Source organism: Phalacrocorax aristotelis, chromosome 6 (assembly GCF_949628215.1).
Source record: "Phalacrocorax aristotelis chromosome 6, bGulAri2.1, whole genome shotgun sequence".
Lineage (NCBI taxonomy): Eukaryota > Metazoa > Chordata > Aves > Suliformes > Phalacrocoracidae > Phalacrocorax > Phalacrocorax aristotelis.
In genome coordinates this window covers 46,008,819-46,033,876 of record NC_134281.1, presented here as the reverse complement: position 1 = coordinate 46,033,876, position 25,058 = coordinate 46,008,819, and the positions used below count along the sequence as shown (strand labels likewise).

General features: G+C 41.7%; 1 protein-coding gene across 2 annotated transcripts in view; it reads right to left on the bottom strand.

Annotated features, from left to right (window-relative positions):
* CC2D1B (coiled-coil and C2 domain containing 1B) overlaps window positions 1-25,000 on the bottom strand; it is a 35,741-nt gene extending 10,741 nt beyond the window's left edge. Inside the window, exons 1-20 of one of the 2 annotated variants that reach the window (XM_075097619.1) lie at window positions 24,912-25,000; window positions 24,354-24,458; window positions 21,298-21,439; window positions 16,766-16,881; window positions 15,853-15,972; window positions 14,179-14,316; window positions 11,892-12,165; window positions 11,278-11,402; window positions 11,063-11,138; window positions 9,791-9,901; window positions 9,330-9,460; window positions 8,972-9,044; window positions 6,710-6,822; window positions 5,715-5,907; window positions 3,303-3,475; window positions 2,524-2,649; window positions 1,905-1,963; window positions 1,522-1,638; window positions 963-1,036; window positions 254-312 (exon numbers count right to left, since the gene is read on the bottom strand). In XM_075097619.1, the coding sequence (XP_074953720.1) occupies window positions 254-312; window positions 963-1,036; window positions 1,522-1,638; window positions 1,905-1,963; window positions 2,524-2,649; window positions 3,303-3,475; window positions 5,715-5,907; window positions 6,710-6,822; window positions 8,972-9,044; window positions 9,330-9,460; window positions 9,791-9,901; window positions 11,063-11,138; window positions 11,278-11,402; window positions 11,892-12,165; window positions 14,179-14,316; window positions 15,853-15,972; window positions 16,766-16,881; window positions 21,298-21,439; window positions 24,354-24,419 (2,286 nt within the window). In that variant the 5' untranslated portion in view covers window positions 24,420-24,458; window positions 24,912-25,000. Of the gene's footprint in view, window positions 1-253; window positions 313-962; window positions 1,037-1,521; window positions 1,639-1,904; window positions 1,964-2,523; window positions 2,650-3,302; window positions 3,476-5,714; window positions 5,908-6,709; window positions 6,823-8,971; window positions 9,045-9,329; window positions 9,461-9,790; window positions 9,902-11,062; window positions 11,139-11,277; window positions 11,403-11,891; window positions 12,166-14,178; window positions 14,317-15,852; window positions 15,973-16,765; window positions 16,882-21,297; window positions 21,440-24,353; window positions 24,679-24,911 lie in introns of those variants that run through there. The other variant, XM_075097618.1, reaches the window with a different exon arrangement.
* Window positions 25,001-25,058: the final 58 nt, after the last annotated feature.

The window sequence follows — 25,058 nt, the reverse complement described above, 5'->3', positions numbered from 1 at the left end:
ATACCACACCGCTAAGTGTAAGGTGTGGAGAACATCAAGAGAAAGGTGCAGCAAAGCTCAAATCTGCAGGGAACAGATTCAGTAGGTCTGTTTCTCCGAAAAAGTTTGTTTTAAAAACAAATTCAGACAGTATGCCTGGAAGTGTTTTCCCTTTCTGGAAGAAAACCTACACTTCCTCTTCGAGGCCCTCACAAGCTAATATGGTGGCAAGGGTCACAGACTGAGGAACAGAAGAGCCAGGACACACACTCACCGCACTCGGGTACTGAAATTCAAACTTCACAAATGCATCCAAATCTCTTGGTGATACACCTGAATGAGACAACAACCAGCCAATATGGAGTTTCATTACATCTGTAACATTGAGCAGGATTTTAAAGAGCACCTAACTGATTTTCAGTAGGACTCACGACCTGTCTCTTGATCACTGAAAAACCCATCCATCAAACCAAAATCCACTGAAAGCTGGCATCCAAAGGAAAACATCTACTTTTCTTAATGCTGCTGTTAGTCCTAAGACAGTCTAGCACAGATGGTTTACGAGCTCCCAGAAACAAGGGACTAAAAGTAGTCATCTTGACAAGGGCAACTCCTGTCCACTGAAGGGTCAATACACATGAATGTGGTGCAGAGTTAGGACAGGCGCTCATAACAAAATAAGAAATAAACATGAAACCTAAACAGTGACCCAGTTTTGAGGGAACCCAGGACAATTTAAAGTTCTTCCCTCAGTACAGATGGAACCCGGATTCTCTTTATTCTTCTGGGTTTGTTTGTTTTTTAACTAGTGTTTAAAGGTTTCTGGGGGACTTGAGCCTGAAACCAGGTTATTTTATTTTAATGAGTGCTGGCTACAAAGGTCTTGACTCCTGAAGTGGTTTTCAAGGTAGAAAAATCTCATTCCCCACTACTTCCCTTACCTACTCAGAGGAAGAAGGCCACATACCCTTTTGAGTACATACCTGGTGGAGCTGGTAGGTTTATCCCCCTGACAATAAGAAGGTGCATTTCTGTGCTGTTGAGCTCAGAAAATATCCTGTGAAAAAATAAAGACAAAAAGGTGTAATCATCCCGGTAGCCCACCACCACCTGATCCACTGCCAGACCAGAATGCCACTGTTATCCGTCAGACCTTTTTCAACAGTGCACTCCTACATAAATATCTTCATAAATTACAAAAGAGCAAGGAAAGAGCACAAACGGACATAAAAACATCTCTGAGGTATAGTGAAAAATGTCACAAACAAAGTCCAAAGGCAGCAGGATTGAAGGAGAAATACAAACGAAGGAAGAGTGGCTGAATTAGCAGAATACAAGAGGTGAACCTGGGGATATTCTGAAAACAAAAGAACCCAGAAGAGAAGTTAGGGAACAAAGTCTTTGTATTTAAGTTGTTGAGAGTGTCCTTTCAGGAACACTGAGCCTAATCCTAGGTGCCACCTGAGTTTGCTGAAGCCCACAATTCCCTAAACTAGAAAACCATTTCCAGCCTGCCTGAGAAATCCCTTTGTTTTTCCACACCTTATCATTTTAAAGGTTCTTTCCTCAAAGTGATGGCTTGGAGGATCCATTCCTTGTGCTCGTGCAAGCTGTAGGATGTCCATGTCCTTTTTACAACCTTGTGCCAGCTTCTCAAACCTATAGAAAAGGCAAACAAACAATAGAAAAGCGACACACACACAGAGGAACATTGAACAGAGCATTCTGCCAGATGCAAGCCACAGAGTAAGCCTCAGACCAGAGGTCTGAGAGCAATGTGGAGATGCAGGCCTCGCAGTTACTGACGCTTTCCCACAACAAGAAGCTTACCAACCTGAACCCCCATCATCTTTAGAAGGGTCAGGCGGTCTCAAGCCTGGAATGACCACACTGTGGGATGATTAACAGTCAGCAGTGGGTCTTACCGAGTCGTTTCTGCTACATTTCCCAGGTGCATGAATTGCTTGGAATACTGCAAACACCTCTGTCAACAGAAACAAAACCAAATAAATACATATGGACTTAGTGATCCTTACACACAGAATCATGACTGGCAGAAAGTTTTGAGGCTGATGACAACCTAATTTAAGAAAAGCCAAGAGTCTTCCCAAGTCATGCAAAAACATCCACCTCCCAGACCTTTAAGCCGAAAGCTGAACACAGCATTTGTTTGAGCTGTTCTGCCCTATTACTTTTTAATCACTGAATTTCTAGATATGAGGTTCATCCAAGGGCTAGTCTTAATCATTCAGGTACTATTTTCAAACTTGAGTGCTCATATTTGATAGTCCCAAGCCCCTAACCACACCTTCTTACTTCAACTAGTACAGAATCCAGCTCTGAAGATTTTCCACTTCAGGTCACAGAAAATGAGAAGTATTTGAAAAGAAAAACAAAAGACCCTGCAGGAACTACGATGGAATTATAATATTAATAAAACCCAGAGAAATGTAACAAAAAAAACCAAACCCCAAACAAAAAAAAAGCCTGCAAAACAACACCAAAAAACCCCAAGAAATTGCTAAAAAAAAAAAATCTGGTTACCTCATGTTGGTCCTTCAGCAATTTTATGAGCTGTGCATATACTTCATCCGCTTTCTGAGACAGTCTGACATCTTCATGGTGTATGAAGATAAAATCACCCTCATCATCTGTCGGGGGCGATGGCAGCTGCAACACAAGAACACCACATTTCAGAGCCCTTATAGGGAAAAATGAAGCAGTCAAAAAGCAGTCAGAATGTATGGAAAGGTCAGTGAAGGGAGATGGTTTGTTTTTCTTCTCAAGGCAATTCCAACCCAACCACTACTTACACCACTGCCTGACAACTGCATAAGTCATAAAACGTTGCACAATGTCTTACAGGCCTAGTCAGGAGAGTTATTACAGTGCAGTTTGGTTTACCCATCTACCCAAGTTCCAAGAGAAACCAGGGCATCACTGTATCACATGCACCTGATCCTCACCCCAAAACAGAATTAGGACACAGCTAAGATACGTACTCACACCCTAAGCCCAGGGAACACTTCCAAGCTGCATGTTTTAAGTGCACCATTGTAAATCAAGGAGCAAATAGTTCATGGAGGCTAAATTTTCTCAAAATCTGGCACATTTGAGGACCAGCAGTGGAAATAAAATGAAACTGAAACTAAAACTAAAACAAAAGCATAGGGGAATTTCAGGGCTCAGTATTCAGATTTGTCACTTGAGCACACTAACATAATTTGCGTCAAGAAATAATTATTAAATCATTCACTGTTTGAAGTAAGCACTTAGATGTCCAAGAACATGAAACAAAGCAGAGTACTAACAGTCCTACTAACCTTGGAAATATCAACAGGTTTGCCACATTTTGCTTGCTCAATCTTTGGGTCAAAGCTCTTCGCTGTTCTGAGATACACCTTAGCCTGTTCAAGGTTATTCTCCTTCTTTGCTTTGACGGCTGCCTTCATGTACTGCTTCTTTCTGTTCTCCAGAAATTCCAGCCGTTCCTTAGCTGAAAAAAAGTTGTATAAAAACCCTCACTCATCTGATACTGCCATGCCCCTGAAACAGGTCTATATGTTCAGTTTACAGCCAGAAAAAGGTCAGTAAAAGTACAGATATCAAATAAGGACATTTCCTTATTGCACTTAATTGCTTCTTGGCCAGCTTCAATTTCAAATATCAGAAAAGATAATTTCCTCCTATCATGGCATCCTTCATCAAAAAACCTCACAGCACTTCATAAGTGTCACAATAGTAATTACAGCCCCTTACTTGCAGGCAGGAGACAGACTCCAGTACAGCTGATTGGTCCAAAGCAGAAGCTGAATTCCAGCTTTCAGCTTGACATGTTAACCTCTAAAAAACCAGCCAATATTATAAGCATCTCCTGTACTCATTTCTTCCCCCTCCCCAGACTGTCAGAAAAAAACCCCAGATGAACCAATGTGGAGGCACATTCAGACATATCACCTCTGCTTATTTGTAATTCCTTGCTGTTAGTTTCTTATTAATTCTTGGGTCTCTTCCCTCCTTTCCAGAACAGTAAGGACAACCACACAAGTCAGAAAAGATTGCTTTACATTGTACCAGGTCAGTGCATCCTGCTTCTTCTTATACCTCACTTAGGAAATGGTACAGCATGAGCTGATTACAGCCATTTCCAGATACTCATACTGCATTCACCACTGCATTCTACTTGTGATTACACCAGCTAAACAACACTTGCAAGAGGTGCCTGTCTCAGCAAATAAATATACCAGGCTCTCACACTACGTTCACTGCTGTCAGATGATGATCAGCTTACTCCTGTCCTTGCAAAAGAGCCCACTGTCCTGCTGCTGTGAGCAATTTGCCCAATCAGCCAAAACCAAACTAATTAGACAATGTAGCTAGGCCAGATTCCACTGGGACAAAACCCATGGTGTGCTTGGTGAGGCTGAGACACAGAGCACAGGTATTTTCAAAGAAAATCTGCTGAGCAAAGCCATTAATCCAGCTGATCTTGGCTCCCTGACTTCCCTAGTATAGGCCTTAAGTGCAACCACTCCATTCGACTCCCTCACCTCCCTATGCCTTGCGCTCTCCAACAATAAAGAGACTTCATTTTACAGTTGATTTATCAGCTACAGGCAGCTGTAAGCTGCACTTTGTATTTCTGGGAGGAAGGAGGTAATATTTGGACCACAGACTGCAATTTGGCTAGTGAAATATAGCTTTACAGTAGTGAGGTATTGCCATTTTGTCATGAAAATCATGTCAGCATGAATCTGTCCAGGTTCTTGTTGCGCCTATTGGTCTTATTTTAAAATACATGAAATGCCCGTGAGAGGTTGCTGTAACACCAGAGACCAGGTATTGTCAATTCCTTCACCGCATAAGTCTAGGGCAATCTACTAAAGAGATTAATGTCAGCTAAAACTGCAAACAACACAACTCCTGAGGATTCATAGATTTTCAAAGCCAAAATGGACAACTACTATGTTTTAGTGGTCTTTCTAAAACAAGTAATGGAATTTTCTAGACACAAGAGTTACCAGCTATTCACAGTGGCACTGTGAAATGCCTTTGCATCTGCAAAAGAACTTGCATCAGCCAGCTAGGCAGTTCTGCTTTCTCCTGAGGGAGCTACCCACGCCAGAATGGAAGACAGAGGACGGGATTACAGTCAAGGCATGACAACAGAATCAGCGAGAGCCTGAACACTGCTGGTCTGTGCACAAATCACACTGTGAGGTGGTTGTCCCTTACCTGTACAGTTAGTCTTGTACACAAAACTCTTTAGTGACCTTAGCAACAGGAAGACTAGAGACTGATGAACTACTGCCTATACGCCAGTTTGAGATCCTTGGATGAAGCACTAGGCAGAAAACACAGTTTGATGTAGGAAGCCACGTTAGATCAACAAATAATTCACACTGGCAAGCCATCCACTTTAATGAGAGTATATGTAGAGTGCAACTGTGAGCAGAGTTAAACATTATGAATCGATACTCTTGTTACATCAAAATTAATTAAATACCCAATCACCCTTATAATTACACATACTGTCTCTGTAAAATAAAGCTGCATGGCTGGTCTGGATCTGCCCTCCAGCAGACATATATTGAGGCTCCTGTCAGAGGAAATCTATGCCACACATTCACAGGCTCATATTTAAAATATAATGAAGTCTTTACCAAGGTATTAAACTAAACTGGTGCAAACAACTTGCACATGGATCACTGGGAATGACGATCCCTTCGCCTTACCAGCTGGAGGGAGACTATCCATTGACTCTGCCTTGTCCAGGGTGGAAGCTGATGTAGCCTGTTTCACATGCTCAGGAGAGCTTTCCTCCTCGGCTACAGCAGATGGCACTGTAATTGGCTTAACAACTTGAGTCAGCTTTCCAGGCAGCTGAGCAGGCTTCTTGGCAACTGGGGCCTGTGTCAGAGGTTCATTCTAGCATAACAAAAAGAATTTCATATTAAATGCATAAAATCTACACCAGAGTTGAGGACAGCATCCCAAGCATCAATAACCATGGTTTTCACTACATCAGGCTTCTGGTATCACTTTTGAGGGGGACATAACATTCCAGAAAGCCAATTTTAACTTCTGGAGGTTTTACAAGCCATGCCACACCAGGAAGTAGTTGACCTATGCAGGCATCAAAACTCCACTACAGAAGGGACTAAAGGAACGTTCAACAAGGCAGCGATTTCAAAAAAAGTAAATGCATGCAGAAAAGAAATCATCCAGGAATTCTCTCTGTTAAAAGCTACTCCAGATGAAAGCACAATAAATCAACAACCACATCCAGAGGGATAAAGAAATCAAACCAAAGTCTAAAGGCTGGTGCTGCCTGACAAAACACAGTAAGTGTTCTGGGAAAGCAAAAACATAGGAGCTACACAGGGATGCAGGATGAAAGTACAGATTTAAGTCCTTTAAAACAATATAAAGGGGTGGCCAGGATCTAAAGTGTTTGCTTTGAAAATAAAACCCACATACAAGACAGTTACAAAAGAGCCAAACTCAGGACTCAGACTCTGTAGGTACTGACTGTAATAACACCTCATCTCTCTCTCCCCTACACTATAATGCAAACTGAAATTATTGCCGAGATCCTGTACTCTCCAGACTTCTGGGAAATGTATTTCATCTCGGCACCCTTGCTTGACTGGAAATCCAAAGGCCTCATTTCTGCATACCACATGAGACCACATTTTAACTTTTACACATCCTACTATGAAACACTAACCTCCTCCTCGTCATCATTCTCCTTCATGTTTGCCAGCTTGCTGGCACTTTCCAGAACAGCAGCTATTGTGCTGTCACCATCCATTGCTGTAATGCCAGGAAGAGGAGGGAATCCTGAGAAGGAAAGGAATAAAGAAGTAAGGAGTTGCATAAGACCTCTACTCTGTCTTCCATATTTCTTCTTTTCTGTAAAGCTATTTCTGTCCAGGTATCTATTATCTAATATATTTCAGAATTCAGCATAACTAGGCTGAGGCCAAGGCCACAAAGCCTCGATAGATAAAGTCTGAGTGCTGGGCTTAAGATGAGATATCTCACAGATACACAGGCTTAAAGGGATGATGCTAAAACAACACAATAAGACAGCAGTGTTCTAAGTTGAGCAACTGGCAGCCAGCCAAGGAACCTCACAACCTCAAGGCTTTGGCAACAGAGATGCCCCCAGAACCAGCAAAGGATTTAGTCTCTCTCCTTTGCACAAAAGGACAGCGGATCATACAAAAAGTTGCTGGCTCTTTTTTTCCCCTCTCACTGCTGCCTCACCTTGGCTGGTACACAGTCCAGCAGAAAACCAGTGCTACCCCATAGAACAATAAAGACGACATCACTGACATCTGGATAACACACCAAGCCTCTGCTGAAAACGTACTGCAATGCAGAGGTTGCAAAGTAAGGCAGAATCACAGTACCTAAATGTGAAGTAAATGAAGAACTATCCTTTTCACTGTTTTATCATCCTTTTAAGGATGGGAGGACGGCTTGATGACGGAAGATAGACCCTCACTTCCACCCTACCAGTTCAGGGTCAACTTCAAACAGAGACCAGAGCTGCTACCATAAAATGTCTGTTAATAAGATTTATCTCATTAATATGTAGCAAGTATTCTTGTTACCAGTCTCGTTAGAAGTGCCAAGAAATAATGGCTAAACTGCTTCTAAACCTAGAGATGGCTGCTACAGGGACAGAACAAGTTTGAGGTACACAGGCAGGCAGAACACTGAACCCTATGCTGCTGCCCTGTGTGACATCTGATCCGTTACTCAGCAGCCTTTCTGTCTCCAAGGAAGTCAGACCTGGTCCTTATCGTGATCCAGCTGAAATGAAATGCACTGCCAGTCCATTATAATCTCATTGCTAGTTCCAATGACTGCCTAACGGTTGTCTTCAATGTAAATCATAAGGCCTCTAAATGATGGCTGAAAAACATGTAACATGTAAGGAAACTGAGTTATGCATATTTTCAGAGAGGTAAATGTGGAATATCTCACTCTTACAGCAACTGATATTTATGAAGAAATGGACCACATTCTAGAACAAGAGATGAGAAACTGCTTTGCAGGGACAGCTTCAAAGCAGAGACTCTTCAAAGCAGTACATGACCTGACAGAGCTGGCGCTGCCTATTTTACCTCTACTACACTGCTTGCCAATGCCACATTTGACAGTGGAAAAAAAAAGCCACAAAGTCCATGTCCCTTTTCTAACTTAAAAAAAAAGCTAGGCACCACTTTGCAGTGCTAAGAGTATCTTTTCAGATGAATACATCAGGCACAAGATAAAAGGAATGATGCTTCCTAGGGGAGGAACAGTATCATGCAAATCAGGGATGGAGCATTCATTGACCTTGCCCAAACTTTTACAAACACAGCAGTATTCATTCTGAAGAAGAAAAAGGACACAGAGCATCTCAAGAAGCAGGTTCAGTTTCTGCCTTTGTCGCTGGCTCAGTGTGACCACAGGCACCATTTGCTTAAAACAAATGTCTCTGTAGACGCCTTCTACTCGCCATGAGAGCTGCAATACTGATCTGACTTGTGAGGTGTTGCAAGAAGATAATTAATTACTTACAGAATTCTGAAGGTCCTGCTGGGAATCGACAGAACGGGAAACATGAGGCAAATTTTTTCAGTTTCAGAAATCTTGTTTCAATAAACTCCAGTTTACTCTTTCCTCTAGGAGGGCTGGCACACAGGACAGACAGGTGACATTTTCAGCACCTGCCCATGGTTAAGTTGTTTAACTTTTCAAATAGGGCCAGTTTTAAGTTCCAGTGCTGTCAAATAGGCACTCAGTAACCAGCAATATTCACCAGTGTGAAAGTTTGGGAGCAGTTTCACAACACCACCAAATAGCAAGGCCAGCCTGCTCACTGAGGAAAAGGAGGATTTGTTCCACAGGATGAGGAGGCAGTATTTGCACACCTCCTTCAGAGCCCAACAGATATACAAAAGTTGATATTAGGACATTTTATATTCACACTTACCAGGAGGAACAGGTAGCTCAGAAAAATTAACTTTTCTCCCTGCTTTATGGGCTCTTATGGCATCCTGGTATTGCTGTAATCAAAGGCACTCAGTAAGACATAAAATGAAGCTGACTATAAATTAGCAATCATCTGTATTTAACCAGCAAAAATATTGCAGAATACACAGTGTTTTGCTATAGTATGTGCATCGTCTCTATTTCTCCTTCCTTTGAATGCTTTACAGCTTCCCTACTGGAGCTCTTTTCAAACAGAAGGACAATACACAGATTACTTCAGCCTTTAAAAAGTCTTCAGCAAGAAAATTAATTAAAATGGCTTTGCTGTATGCAAGCAGCTTGCTACATTTTTGTTTTACCTTGGCTATTCTCTCGTGCATCCTGCCTTTCCGATCATCCCCACTCGCCTTAGCCTGTGCTGCTGCTGACTTGTACTTCTCAAGCCTTTGCTGCAATGCTTCCAGCACTGTTTCTGGCTGCTGCAGGGAAGCTTAAAATAAGACAGAAAATTAAATGCCACGATTCAGATTTCAAAACATGTGAGCTGCCTTTTTCCTCCCCTTCCTTACCTTCTGCAGAGACAAAAACATCACAGCAAAATCTTACTATGAATATAATTCTTCTAAAGAAAGTTTATTAACTTCTACTTCCATTACTGATTCAGAACAAAAGTACAGATGGGATCAGCAGCAAACAATATTCAGGAACATTAGCTAGGTTTACTCAATCCTGCTTGCAGTTCAGTGGAATAGGGCAGACCTTAAAGTGCCTTCCAGCCCTGCTATTTTTATGTTTTACTACAGAAATCCAGAAGTCTTACCTGGAGCTACTTGGGGATGAAGTTCAGGTGTTTTAAGATCCTGGGAACTTCCCACCAGAGCTGGTACCTTTTGCTTGGATGGACCTTGTATATTTCCTAGGCTTTCAAGATCTGCAAAGCAAGGAAAGCAGAAAGCTTCACAGAGTGTTCCATAAACACCCATGTTACTCAGCAAACCATGAATTTGATCACATCGTCTTCCTGAAAGCTTTTTGACTTCAAAACAGTATCTGTGTGGCTAGGTAAGTCTAAGGTTCCCATTATTCAGAGAAAATGCTTTATAATAGAAAATCTCAAACGCTGATTTAATTTAGGTTAGTGCTGATGGAGTGGAAAGAGGGAAAAAAAAAGTAAAACCAGTTCAAGTATTCTAAGAATTCTCTCCCCAAAATATAACTTGGTATCTTGGCAGATGGAAAGAGTGAACAAGATTGCTAATTGACTAAAATATCCTAGTAACAAAAGATGTGCTGAAAAAGAGAAGCAAGTAATACCATCTTTCCAGACACCCAAGTTTCTGGCATTGTATAACAGTCGTTATTTCAGAAAGCTACAAAAAATCCACTGCAAAAATCTTGCACTTTTTAAGGCAACATTATATCATGGGTGAAGTTTATCTCTAATGCCATTTGGTGATCATTTTGTAACTTAAGGAGTCATAAATCTCATGATTTATGGAAATAAAAAAATAATCATTTAGTTTCTTCAAATAAAATAATCTACTAAATTGTTTAAAACACTGAGTTGCACAGACCAAATAATTGTTAGTGATAATAGCAGATCTATTTAAAACAAACAAACAAACAACAAACAAACTAACCAAACCTCTCTTACAAGGATTGATGTATCTTTAATATTGGTAACTAGCCTTAAGGTTTAGATTTTACCGCACTGCAATCTGTTTGTTCATCTCTGAACCTCAACATTATGAACTTCAGTTGAAACACATAACACCATCAAATATTAGAGTAAACTTTAAGAATGTGCCATTACCCTTCTTTCCCTTCCACTTCATGTACTGGCTGCTATTAAGTTATAAAAATAGGAATACTAGACATCAATACCTACTTGAACTTGTAATTCACAGAGAGTAACTTCAATATAAATAACGATACCTATTTTTTCTTCGTTGGTCTTGATTAGAATTTGAATATGCAGTAAGCCTCAGACCTAAGCGGTCATCTATTCTTCTTACAGTTTTGCAATCAAATTCAGAATCTCTCCATTACAGCATAGAGACTTCTAAAAGGGTTTTTGTAAGATGTACCTTACCCTGAGGAGACGGAGGCATATTCTCAAGGTCTATCAGCTGCCCACTATCCAAAGCTTCCAGGATGACATTAAATTTCTAATGCAGAAAAAACAAAACAGTAGATTTATTCTAGTAGGTCCAAGACTTGCTAGCTGCCACAATGAATATTTGGCACCCAGTGCATACGGGCACAGCATAGGGTATGTTTAGCATTCATGATTTCTTGCGTGCATACTTTGCCTGCCTTCATGTATTCCTTCGCTTTCTCCAGGTCCCCTTGCTGCTTGGCTTTTAGAGCTGCTAATTTGTACTCCTTCTGTCTTCTAAGTAGTAGTGCTCGTGTGCTGCTGTTCTGGAGATCTGTGAGAATGCAACAACACCGAGACTTACACAGAACATGCAAGATATGTATCCCTTGCTATGCCCATCTATCCAAGCCTGCATTAGTCTTCTTTTGCTTTCAATCACACAGCCATCCTAGAGTCCTTTTTCCTCCATTCTCCAGAAGTCTGACCAGAAATAACAATCCCACTTTTCCCAGCTAAAAGAAGTCTTTTATTCAATATCTCAAAACTCTTTAAAGCTTGGAATCCCACATGTCACAAATACTGAAGGGTAAACTGAGGCACAGTACAAATTAAGTGGAAGATACTGATACAGTACATACAAGAGCTCTATAAAAATAACCGATTCCACTGCCAGAAATTCAGCATCCCACTGGCAACTCTATCTGAATCATGCAGCAGGGAAGTTCCAACTTAAGCAGTGCTTTCCTACACCATACCAATACCAAGACAGATGTAGCATTAAAATAGTGTTGCAACTGCTTATCCTCTCAGATCATGGTACCTGTTTCCGTGATAGGACTAGAAGCGGCACGACCCTGTAGAGACTCTGATTCCAGATGCTGCACTGCCTCATGAGAGGTCTTCTGCTCATCATCTGCAGCAGGCTCAGCTTTATTCTCTGGTAGGACACTGACTGAATCTCCTGAACTCTCTAGCTCCACTCCTGTGGCTTGAGAAGAGCGTGAAGAACTCCTTCCTGTTGCAACAGGAGGTGGCATTTCTTCCTCATTGATTTTTTTGCCTTTCTTCACTGCAGCCAGCATGGTTTCCAGTGCCTGGCAGAGATGGAGCAGCAAAGTTGACAGGCATTTTCATCAAACATATTACTAGCATAAAGTCATTAAAACACAAACGCATTTGCTTATTTGTGATGGGATCTATTACACACACCACTACAGATTGCTACACTTTAGCTTCCTGTTTTTCTGCCAGGCCAACTTCAGGGCTAGTGAAAGGTGTCCAATTATCAGAGCAACACAATGCAAATAAATTTTTATTGCAAGTACCTCAACACCTAGAATTATTGGATAGCTGAAGTGGTCCACTAAGCTTTGTCACAGAAATTCACCAAGGAATTCACCAAGGAAGCCATTTATACCAACTGTAGATGCATTTTATGTCTTTAAAACAAAATAAACCACACTACTCTGTCACCGCCTTTGTGGATTCAGGGAAAGGAGGAGTCTGCATACCTATTTAATGCAATGAGAAAATCCATTAAATACTAACACAGAAAATGGAGCTTCAACTGGTGACCTATGGCAAGCAGCTCTCACCATCTGTAACACGGGTTAACTGCTGCTCATTTGTTTAAAATTGTTCCTCCAAAACAAATATTATCTTCCTCAGTATTTTTTTTTTTGTTTAAGGGTCAGACAAAAGACCACCATGTACTTTAAGCCAAAACAGAAGTTTTACTTCTTTCATCTTTCACAGAAACTGAAATGGAAGCACAGAAAGATGACGATGACAACAACAAAATCTCATCAGTGCCAGAATCACTGCTATTTTTGGTTAGCCATGACATTGTTTGACCTACTAAGCAACAGCGGTAGAGATACTTTGGTCTGCTTGTGAGATTGGGGTTCAGACCAGTACAGCAGCCCACACACAGCTCTCCCTTCAACATGTGTGGGATGACAGACTGACTGGAAGTGGAATTAAACACTGAGATTAAAGTTCACAGTTCCAAGAACTACATACAAGAGATACCTGTACATGATTTGTTGGCATGTCATTTTGTTAATTAAGGAACTGTGAGCTGTGGATTGAGATCTAGTCTATTACCCTTAGCTACACTGCTTAGGCACAGGGAAACTCCCTACCCTGAAAAACAACGGAAGTGGCAAACAGTGCATTAAGCTTCGTTATCGAATGAAATATGCTGGTTTGCCTATCCCTCTTGCTCTCTGAAAGCTCAGGTAGTTTCATGTACATTTCTTTCAGAGCTAGCAGGCAGTGGACACATACAGACATCTCCTTTCTTGTGCATTTCTTCCCCTGGGTTTGGCCTCAGTTATTCCCTTTGTACCCTAAGACACCTGGTAGCTAGAGAGACATTACATTCTTCCCTCAGTGGACAGTACTGAGCTATAAAGCTTTGCTCAACAAGACAGAGCTGGCTGAGGTGATGCAGGAGACCAGATGAAAGCAAAGAGGGAAATAAAGGCATTCTGCACAGCAGTAATCACCAAGCACTACCAACTAACTACAAGCACGCCACCTGGCTGAAAATATGCAAAGCTGAAGAAACTGCTCCTTGCTGCAATTTTTAATTGCATTATGAAAAATCCTGTTCTATTAATTTTCAAGCACAGCCAACACACTCAGGACAAGGTATCACCTTCCTTTGTCTCACAGAACTGAGTGGAAGTTTAGCATCTAAGGGAAAGCATCAGTGGTGAATTGGAAGGTATATGTGCTAGGAAAGCTCCTAAACTTTGCTTTAAGGTAACACTGAACAGTCATCACAGGTCAAATTCAGATCTACATGGGTGGGTTTAACATCAGCATTTACCACACACCCTCCCTCCACCTACCACTAGCCACATTCAACAGGAACAAAGCTGATACACAAAAGGCATTTGAACTTATGCTTTAGCTGTGTATTTGCTACACCAGATTGGCAGTAAGTAACAAGAAATGTTTTTAAACTAACTCAAGGCAGCATATTTATAATTCCTCTCCCTTTTCAACAAATTCACACATCTGGAGAGACTCTGAAATATACTTTATAGAGAAGTGACTTTGCCTCCCTCTCATTCACAGACCTGATGAACCCAACTTACCTTAAGGCCTCTTTCGTATCGGCGTATTTTGGCACTCTCACCTGACTCCTTTGCATTAGAAATTGCTGTCCTATAGTTAGCAATTCTCTTCTCTATTGTCTGTTGCAGCTCACTGGTAACAGCAGGAAGTGAGGTGGTCTCAGAAAAAATAATAAAACAAATCAAGACAACTTATTTCATCCAACTATACGAGTTTTCTCACAGCACTGCAAAACAAATACTCCTCTTCTACACACACTCCCGTTAAACAAAAGCACAAGAACGAAACAGTCTCTAAAACAGAGCAGCATTTGTACTATGCTAACCATCCCTGGATCCACCTCTGGGCTTTCCCTCAAAGGCGTAATAGAGAAGAATGGGTGGAGACATTTAGAAAACTCACAGTCACAGGGTAATTGGAGCCATGTGGTTAGGGAGTAGGTGAAGCAAACAGTAAAGTCTCTCAAATGCAAACAACAGAGGGTGTGAAGAGGTATTTTGGCACAGATCTTGACTTTTTCCTATTTTTAAAACATGCTACTTTCCTCCCCTCTGGGGTTCTTCAACCTGGGTTTACTACAACAGCTCTTTTTCCTCCTCCTACAGCCTGGAATTAGTTCGGTGACAAAAGCAGCCTAAGCAAAGTTACAAGTAGCTACTTATAAACACTCCACAGCTACAGAGACCTTTCAGATGGCTACAGATTTATCACCATTATCTCTGTAGAAACGCTCTCAGACCCTTATTAATGGGCCCAATGCACAAGGGTACTGGAATCTGTAACACACAACAGAAACATGGCAGTAACTGAATAAAGGATTTGACTGCATGAGGATTGACAAATTAAGCTGAGAAAGCTAGTACTACTGAGAAAAATTCCACAAAGGTCTCAAAGATGCTGAGTTATAACAAGTCTCACAATTTCAGTATACTGCTTAACGCTCTGAGGGGAAGAAATTAACTCTGGAAGCCTGAACTGCAGTCTGCATGCTCATATGTATAATGAGGGACAAGACATGCTTGATTCCAACTGTTTACCTCCTCAATTCTATGCTAACATGAAAAAAACCAATGAAGCTGGTGAAGGGTCTGGAGAGCAAGTCTTATCAGGAGATATTGAGGGAGCTGGGTTTATTTACTCCAGAGAAGAGAAGGCTGAGGAGAGACCTTATTGCTCTCTACAACTACCTGAAAGGAGGTTGTAGTGTGGTTGGTTATGGTCTCTTCTCCCAAGTTACTAGCAATAGGACGAGAGGAAATGGCCTTGAGTTGCATTGGGGGAGGTTTAGATTGGATATGAGGAAAAATTTCTTTACTGGAAGAATGGTCAGGCATTGGAACAGGCTGCCCAGAGAGGTGGTGGAGTCACCATCCTTGGAGGTGTTAACAAAATGTATAGGCGTGGCACTTCAGGGCACGGTTTAGGAGGCATGGTGGTATTGGGTTGATGGTTGGAATGGCTGATCTTAGAGGTCTTTTCCATCCGTAATGATTCTATGATCATCCTCTGAACAAAGCAAAAAATTCACCTATGTCAATACAGCATTGGTTTCCACAGAGAAGACAGCAATAGCGTAGTTTTTCCTTCCTTGGAGGACCAGACCACCTCTCTAAATCCTTGTTTGCAACCTTCATACAAGCTGCATGACAACAGAGATTCAGCAAAACTGGCAGTAACATGAAGCTCTTTCCTACCTGTGGCTGCAGTTCAGGTTGGTCGTTTTCTGGTTCAGCTGTGGATGGCTCCATTGCTATCATTTCATCCTCACAGGTTCCTGTCTCACCTTCCACCCCCAGAACTTCTTGCAATTCTGCCTAAAGTAAAAGTAAAAGCCAACAAAAGGCTCTTCCTCAAAATTTTCCATTTCCTCAAAAGACAAAATAAAACCAAGTCTCAAGCTCCAAAACCTTTGGATGGACCTTGAGCCCAAACAGGGAGTCTAAACAACTGATATTCTGATCTTTTTTTTAAATTTTATTTTATTTTGTATTTTTAAATGAAACTGGTTCCACTTTTATCCATAACAGGAAGCCAGATACCACTCAAAAGCCACACTGCACCTCTGGGATCACCACACAAGTTTGTGGCTAGAGATCTCAAGCTGGAGAAGTTCAGAGAAGTACCTCTACAAAGATCATTCAAACCCAAATTTAAAATTTCCAAAAAGCGTCTATTAACAACGGCAGTCAAAAACGCTGTTTAACACTCCTTCCCTAAACCCCACCAACTCACTGAAATGACAAAGGATTTCATGGGAGATATTCTCTCAGGCCAAGCACTACTTGAAGCAGTAGCAAAATGGTGACAGATATCGCTTTATGGAGAATGTCCTTGGCTGTACTTCACCAGCTGACATGGAATGGGATTCCCGCTGTCCCCTCCACTTCTCTAAAACTCTCACACATACGAATATTAGCTAGGAAACTAATTTATTCCAGTATGCAGGTGTTGGGTCCTAAAAAACCCTATATCTAATGGAATGTTTTTGCAATATTTTATCTTCCCACCACAAAGTTAACAGACATTTCTGCTAAATTCAGTTCTGTTTTAAAATAAAACCAAGCAACCTAAGACAGTAAAGATTTTTGCTAACAAAGTTATGCATACCAACAGGTCTGTATCTTTCTCCAAATCTTCATCATCTGCTTCTTCCTCCTCATCTTCATTCAGGTCCTTCATACACTCTGCAGCCATCTTTTCAATATGATCCATAGGCAGAGGAGCTGTAAAAAGAAATCACAAGGAGCCATAAACGCTAAGTACCAGTTATGCAGTCACTGGATATAAATTTGAAAGGAGTTGCTACCAGCTGAAAGAGAGCAGTGACTTCTCTTGCTGCCCCTTTATCAGATAGCATCATAGGTAAATGAGGGTATATTCATGAATAAAGGACAAAGACTGGGAAAGTGAACATCCATGGAAAAAAGCAATGCTAGTCTTTCTGAGAGTGACAGTGAAGGCAGGCAATAAGACAAGGAAAATGCCTGCATCCAATAACCTAGCTCATAAATTAGATGTCAGGGAGAAAATGTCTGTTTACTAATACAAGGAGCCTGAACGGCAAAACCATAAGCACCATGATAGACTAGCAGGTGTGGTGGGTACAACAGTGGTCAGAAAGCGTAGTCACAAAAGAGAAAGATACCGTGGTAGGTTTGCACAGTAATGACATTTAGGACTGAGTAAGAAAGAGAAGGACTGGATGAAACAGCTGCTTCAGGGAAAAATTACTAGGAGCCACCTCAAGCTCCTAGGCTGATTTAAGATAGAGATAAGCACCTCTATGATGTTGTTTACAGGAATAAGTAGTAACAGAAACTCTGTAATTATGGAAGACTTCAATTTTCCAATGAAAAATTGGAGAATACTACTATTCTTGGATGTTACATCAAAACTGTACTCCTCAGTTAAGATAAAAATCCATGGTGGCACAAGAGCACATAAATATAAACCATTGATGAATAAATCTGATTACAAGTTTCTATCCATGAAAGGGAATTACTGTCCGCAGTGGGAATAAACACCTGAACTAGTTTTAAGCTGATGCGAGATATTTATGCAAGGCATTTATGATGTGATTGTCATCAACGTTAACGTTGTGTTTTTATTAACAACATTAGCATCATGTCATTAACAAGGCCTTTCTGTTCTGTGTCCTTTGTCTCATGCTGTCTACCCTAACAAAACGTGATTTTCTCCTGGTGAATTTTGACTGACAGAATAAATTCTGACCCCATATGGAACAGAAGCGGTTCACATCCATCCATCCCTGTGCCAAAAAACTATTTCTTTCTCCGAGTTCTATCCCTTTTCTTCTCTCCCTCACGTTCAACTAATTTGAGTCTAATTCCCAGAGATCTGCATGTATGGATATGACCGAGTTAGCCCAACAGTCAAATGCATAAGATGCAGACACTTGCATTAAACATCCCATTACCCCTGCCCATAAAACTTCCGTTTGTATTTTCTTTCAAAGCCAAAAATATGTTATTGTGTGTATTACAATAGCACATACAGCCACAAATCAGAACAGAATTCAAGGCATTTACCATAAATAGTGCTGAGCTCAGAGAGTTCCCAATCAAATTATAACTAACTAAATCACTGGAGTTTTGTAAAGGGTCTACATTACACTTGAGACTCCCACAGCCAATCTGTTTTCTCAGTCTACAGTCTTAAGCACAAGAATGTCTCTCTCTCTCCATCTCATGTTAAATGGGGTACATATTCATACTTCGAAAATGATGACACACATTAACATCCATTCTAGAGACATACCGAACAACACAAGCCATAAGTCAAACTACTGGTTGTTAACATGACAAGCAAGAAGGCACAGCAAACTATCCATATGTTTGAAGACAGCAAGAAAGGAAGACAAGAAAATCTTCCTACCTTGAGAAACTGCTTGTTTTACACATCAAACACTACTGCAAAGTCACACTTGGCATAAAAGAATAAAATGCTCCGAATCAAGGCATCATACTTGTCCTGAGCCCAAGCGCAGCAGCAGAACACTGGCACAGAGAACTGCTAAGCAAATCAGAGAAAGTGCTGTTTCTTCTGCCTCTCTAAGTACACTTCCACATTTTCTGCATTGCTGCCTCACGTCCATGAGATTTTCCCTTTTCCAAATCTTTCTTGGCTTCTTTGTCTTGCAATTTCTCTTCAAGCTTCTGGTCTTTACCCTGGAAACTCTACTTAATTCCTCTTTGCCAAGTTCTCATCTCTACTTCATGCTGTGCCAGCCACAACTTCCTTAATTATCAACTACCTCCATGCACTCTCAAAGGTGAAGATATTTGCACACAAATCCCAACTGTCCACGTAAATGCCTCTGATGCTTCCCTATGCAGACATATGACTGTGACTCACCAGCGTCAGTAAACATTGAATAAAATACAGATCTTATTTTACAGTCAATTTAAATGGGTCTAAAATGGATCCCATCATTCCCCCGCATTTGCTGGATCAGCTGAAAATTAACCCACACACAAAGCTGTTTCTGTTCAAATAATCTAATTTACCATATCAGTGCTTCAGTACCTATATCAGACATGTTGCTCGTATACTTGACCCTTAGCAAAACTCTGCAACTAAGACAGCAGGCCATATCCAAAGGCAACTGATTTTACTTCAAGGGTCAGTCTCCCTTACATGGAGCCCCACTAGAGGCAAAACAACCAACCGAGCCTCCTCGGATGGTTGGTTCAGCTCTAACCCAGTATGGCAAGTTGAGACTACAATTTCAAACGCCTGAGTGGCTGACCAACTGGCATTTATCTATCACAGATAGCAGAGATTTCTGTACTTACGATGTTGCAACAGTATAGCTTTTGCTGCCTGCATCTTTAAGCTAGAGGGAGAGATCAATTTTTTGCCCCCATCAGAGCTCCAGAACGTAAATCCAGGAGTGAATTACTGCACCTTGTGCCTAGCCAAGAACCAAGGACTAGTATGTATTGTACTTCGTCCCTTTTTTTCTGTCCTTCTCCAGACAGGATCTGTTGCTCCCCTGTCCTTATTGTACTCTCCTCCTTTCTAGGCACTGACCTGCATCCTGCCCCTGCCATGTCCCCATAACCACACTGTACCAGGTGTCTCATGAGTCCCCAGTGCCAGCTATCTGGTCATTCATCTTCCACATGCTTCTAATCTATATACTCCCAATTGTACCAGGAAAACAGAATTGCTGTAAATGATTTTGGAAAAAAGTTTTGTGAGCCATAACACATATCTTTAGAAGGCACAGTAAATGTTAACTTCGCACTGTCTGAAATTTCATTTCCCTCTTATGAATAAAGAGACTGAAAAAAACCAATAAGTGACATGATCAGGGCTAGAAGGAAGTCAGCGCTTGGAAAGCTGACAACAATTCACGACAGCCGACACCCTCCTCCTGACACCCAGATTCATCCTCAAAACACTACTCCACATGTTTTACCCATGAGTAACCTATGTCCATTGGCAGAAGTTCTCCTACTGTGCTTATTAGCTTTAACGGTGTACTAAAATCTTGAAATCTGGAGAGTGGAAGTGGTTTAGAATTTAGTTTTAGAATCAGACACTTCCTCTGTCTCTCATCAATTACAGTGTTTAGACAGTAATTTTTTCTAAAAATCTTAAAATTCTTAATTTCCCTGCTGATCTGTGTGAAATCCCCTCAAATATTACAGATAAAGTAATGCTGAGCTGCAAATAAAGCTGTAGTTGCACTAGCTCTTCTTTCCAGCATCTTTTGGCATACCCATAAGCAAGGGTAGATCGCATTCTCCTTGTCCCATCTCAACCACTTGCTGCCAACCTCTCCCTTGCAGCCATAGCAGCGTTCAAATAGTCAGGCAGCAAACCAGATCAAGGAACTGATTCAGCTGAAAACCTAGCATAACAATGGAAGCTTATTTTTATAGATCAGTTTCCTGAACCAGCTCACCTTGCAGCTCCATAAATACGAATACCAGCTTTGAGGCAGAGAGCATGCTCACTAAGGACTGCCCCTCTCAGCAGCAGCCTTAATTTATAGTAGATTACAGCAATCCTGTAAAATACTACGTAGCTGCATGCAAACACTATCAGATAAAATTAACAGACGCTTAAAATGTTAAGAATGGTAATGATCCATTCGAAGAGACACTAACCTCCTGCATAAGACAAACTACAGGATTCTCCCAATAATTCCACCAGTTCCAGGATCTCCCTCTTAAAAGGGTATTCAGTTGTGGTTACAGAGTCCAAGTAACTAAAAATGTAATGCTCATTCACTAAATTCAGTCTTTAAACAAAGTCTTTAAACAATAACAACCAAACAACCCACAATTTCCATTTTGAATTAATCTAGCACCTACCACCACTTTTAATGACTTCATATGCTAAATAAGCCCATGTTAATTTAGTCATTAAATTGGCTAGCCATCGTATACCTTTTTCATATGTCTCCAAGAGCGTAGAGGGAACAAAACCCTCTCTGACCCTTTTGGTGGAGTACCAACTTAAACCTTTCAAAGTAAAGGAAAGTCATTGCAATTTCAGCTTCTATCAGTGATGAAAAAACATTTTAGATAAATCAGTGACTTGTAAATAGGTACTTTTAATAAATTATTCAAGTTGTCAATAAATAAAATCCAGATACTTTAACTTACTTTTCCCTTTTGGTTTTGATTTCCCTTCTTTCAGCTTTGCTCCTGTGATAGCAGCAAGCTCTGCTTCCAGGTCCCCATCATCCCCGCCTTCCTCTGCACCCAGCAGCATCTCCTCAGGATCGAAATCTACAAACAGCCCCAGCTGGAGCCAAGGGAAAATGAAAAATAAAATTAAGAAAATACTGCAGTTAGAACAGAGATGACACTCAAAAATATCACCCTACATGGTTTATTTAAACGTTTTCATGCATTCTGGATTCTGTTAATTTTTTTTAAAGCCCACTATCATACCACTATTACCAAAACGATGTATACCAGGCAACCATAACTGACGTAATGTACATAAATCTTAACAAGCCACAACTACTTCCTCTAAAACTTTACAAAATCAACAATTTCTTAAGATCAAGCCTATCTAATAGTCTGACATAACAAGGTAAAATACAATTATGTCTGTTACACTGAGTCTCATGAAGCAGATATCATCAGGGAAGTTCCTGTAACAGCTAAGCTAAAAAATATTCAATCATCGTTCATACAATACGGGTCTGACACGCATATACAGGAGAGATTTCACCCTTATCTCTTGGAATAACCTATGTTTATGTATATGGAACTGCTCTGTACTTCTTGTTACCTCAGCTGGTAAATCAAACACGTGGAAAGCCCATGCACCACACACCCAGAGAAACATCGCCATTACAAACCCAGGAATGCCTACATTACACTGGGGAAAACAATCAACTGTCCGGAACAGAACATCAGCTAATATTAATAACAGTAATCAGAATTTGAGAAAGCAGCAGGGGTTATCACTCAATTGTTGTAAAAGATGCCAAAGGACAGAAGCATCAGAGAAATCTCTGAGGTCTTAGTCTAAAAGGTATTCTTCTGAGATGCCATTTTATCACAATTTTCATATTGCTGATTAAGATACTAACTGCCCCAGAAATAACATTTTTAGTTCAGTTAATAGCATACTTTAAATAGACTCATCCTATGAGGGGGCTAAAGTAGCTTTCCTCAGACTTTTTCAAAGCATAAGTTCCTGTTGACTTATTTGTCTTCACATGGCCAAGTAGGCAGCAGTTCAGCTTCTCTCAAGCAAAGGAATAAAAATCAGTTGTCATTATTACAAGGGTTAACATTCTCCTCCTGCCTCCGAGGATCTAAGTGCTGCTGGAGGCTGAAACTGCCTGACAGTTTATAAACTAGTGATAAGAAGTAATAACAACTTTTTTATTTAACCCTGTAGGAATCGAGGTGCTGGTGACTACTCCCTTGAAGTATTTTGTGTTCCTCTTTGAACCCTTTTATAATCCCAAAGGAAAATGCAAAACATAGCTGAGAAACACCGATTCCAAGGACCAGGAACAGTATTCAAAATCAGCAGCTATTTGTTTACTACCCCTGATCCTGCCCTTGACATCCTGCAAGGCACTGGACAGATTGGTAAGCCAGCCTCTGCCTTATTCATCTCCCTTCCATAAGACAAAAATAATACATTTGCAGTCTTGGATAGAATGAAGGAAGGTCAGGACAAGACTTAATCAGGAAATATTTATAATGGTGATCTAAAGATTCAAGTTTTACACAACACAGATAACCTTTTATCGATGTGCAAAATGGATCAGGAGCACACATGATCTGTTTATTATTACACTGCAAGTGGAGAAAGTGAAACGAGTGCCATAATGAATGAAGTCAAGAACAGAATTCAACAGTTCTAGCTCTAAGTCAGTCTGTTCAGTAAGGCACATTTCCAATTAAATTAATAGTATTAAAGAACTGGTTAACAGCAAGAAAAAAGGTTACAAAAAACTTGCAGTTGATATACTACATAGCACAAAAACAGTTTAAATTAATTCACAAGTGAACAAGCCATTAGTGTATTTGTTTCAAGAAACAATCCTCCATGCTGTAAGACAGGCTGAATAACTAACTCTACTGAATTGCAGAAATCAGTCAAATATGTTAACGAGATCCTTTATTTACTCTTTATCTTTTCTGAGCACAGTTTCTTTTTTTGGAACGGGGAAAGATATTTTCACCTTTAATCTTCTCCCTTGTTCAAATGAGCTAAATTACATACTACCTCTCCAACTGAGAGATGTAAACTTTTATATTAGAGCAACGGCAACGTTACAGATCTCTAGCTAAATCGTTCTGCCTCCAGTATGAGAATACTGGTTCCTAAGAAATCGCCAAAAGAGAATATCTTAGTTATTTTCTTGATTCTAATATCCTGTTCCAATCTCTCTTCATATTTCCCTGCATTCTTATCAGTTATTCCTCCTCTGTATGTTAACTTGCCTCTATTTTACCTTCAAAGGTTTCTAAAGTTCCATTCCTGGTTCTAACACACTCTTTACATCTAACTGTACTCTGTTTTTTCTTCCACTATTCTACACAGAATTTTGCCTTGGCTCTATTTCTTATTTTGACGCTGTTGCCTGACTTCCTACACGTGCCAACCATGACTAAATCATGTTTAAAAGTCTCAAGGCTTCCAAATGCCTCAAGTCTCAAGCCTCAAGCCTTTCAGAAACCCCAAGAGGCTTCTGAGGAGGTGCAAGAAAGGTGCATCTTCTGAAGAGATGCAAGAAAAACCTCCATGTGTTATTGAAGTTATTATTAAATCTCAGTGTAGCTGGGGTAGGAAACTACTATGAGCATGAGTCATGAGGTCTCATGCAAAGATTACAGCATTACAACACGTGGCTTCCCTGCAAGACCCCCACTGCTGCATATCAGATATTTACTTGAAGAAGAATGTGTTAAAGGAGAAAGCAGGAAAACAGGCACCACACGAGTGTAAAATTTTTCACAGTACTGAAATATCTTACTAACCCATGGGAGATTCCAGCAGGAAAACAGCAGCAAGAGGCCCGAACGAGACTACCCTGAAGAGCAGTAGGAGGTTTCCTTACCTGCGTGGCAACCGCATCTCCCTGGCCCTTTGCCTTCCTTACCTGCTTCGCAACTGCAGCTCCCTGGCCCTTTGCCTTCCTTACCTGCTTCGCAACTGCAGCTCCCTGGCCCTTTGCCTTCCTTACCTGCTTCGCAACTGCAGCTCCCTGGCCCTTCGCCTGAGGGCTTTTTTTAGGTCTCCTGCCAAGCATACTGGTTCACGAATTTCGGAGGATCGTGTCTCTAAGGGACTGAGAGCACATGCAGCCGAACGTCAGTGTCTCCGCCTGCCTCGGTGCGCTGCACACTGGGCGAAGGCAGGCAGCGCAGAGCAGGCTGTACCCAGACCTGCCGCGTTTACCGGCACCCCCAAACACCGCGCAGCGCCAGAGCGCGAGAGGGGTTACGCGCTCCCCGGGGTCCGTCCCCGTCAGCACCGCCTCCTCCACAGCCGCCCTCCCCCGGGCGCCCGGCCGCACCGCGCCCCTCCCTCCGCCCGAGGCGGCTCGCACCCGGCACCGCCCCGTCCGGTCACGCAGGGGCGGGGCTGAGGGACCCCCTCTCCGCCGGACCCGGCGCCCCGTGAGGGCGGGGCAGGCCCGGCCCGCCCCGGCGCAGGGAGGAGCCGACGGAGGCGATAGGCTGAGCGCCCCGCAAACACCCGCCACCTCCCGCTGAGGGGCCGCGGGCGGTCCCCGGCTCACCTCGGCCTCCCGCCGCCCGCCCGAAGGCGCCCGCGGAAGCAGCGCCCGCCCGCCACGGGGAGGCCTCGGCCGCGGCTCAGGGGCAGCACGGCGCCTGCGCGGGGGGCGGAGCCCGGCCAGAAGGGCGGAGCCCCCGCCTCGGAAAGC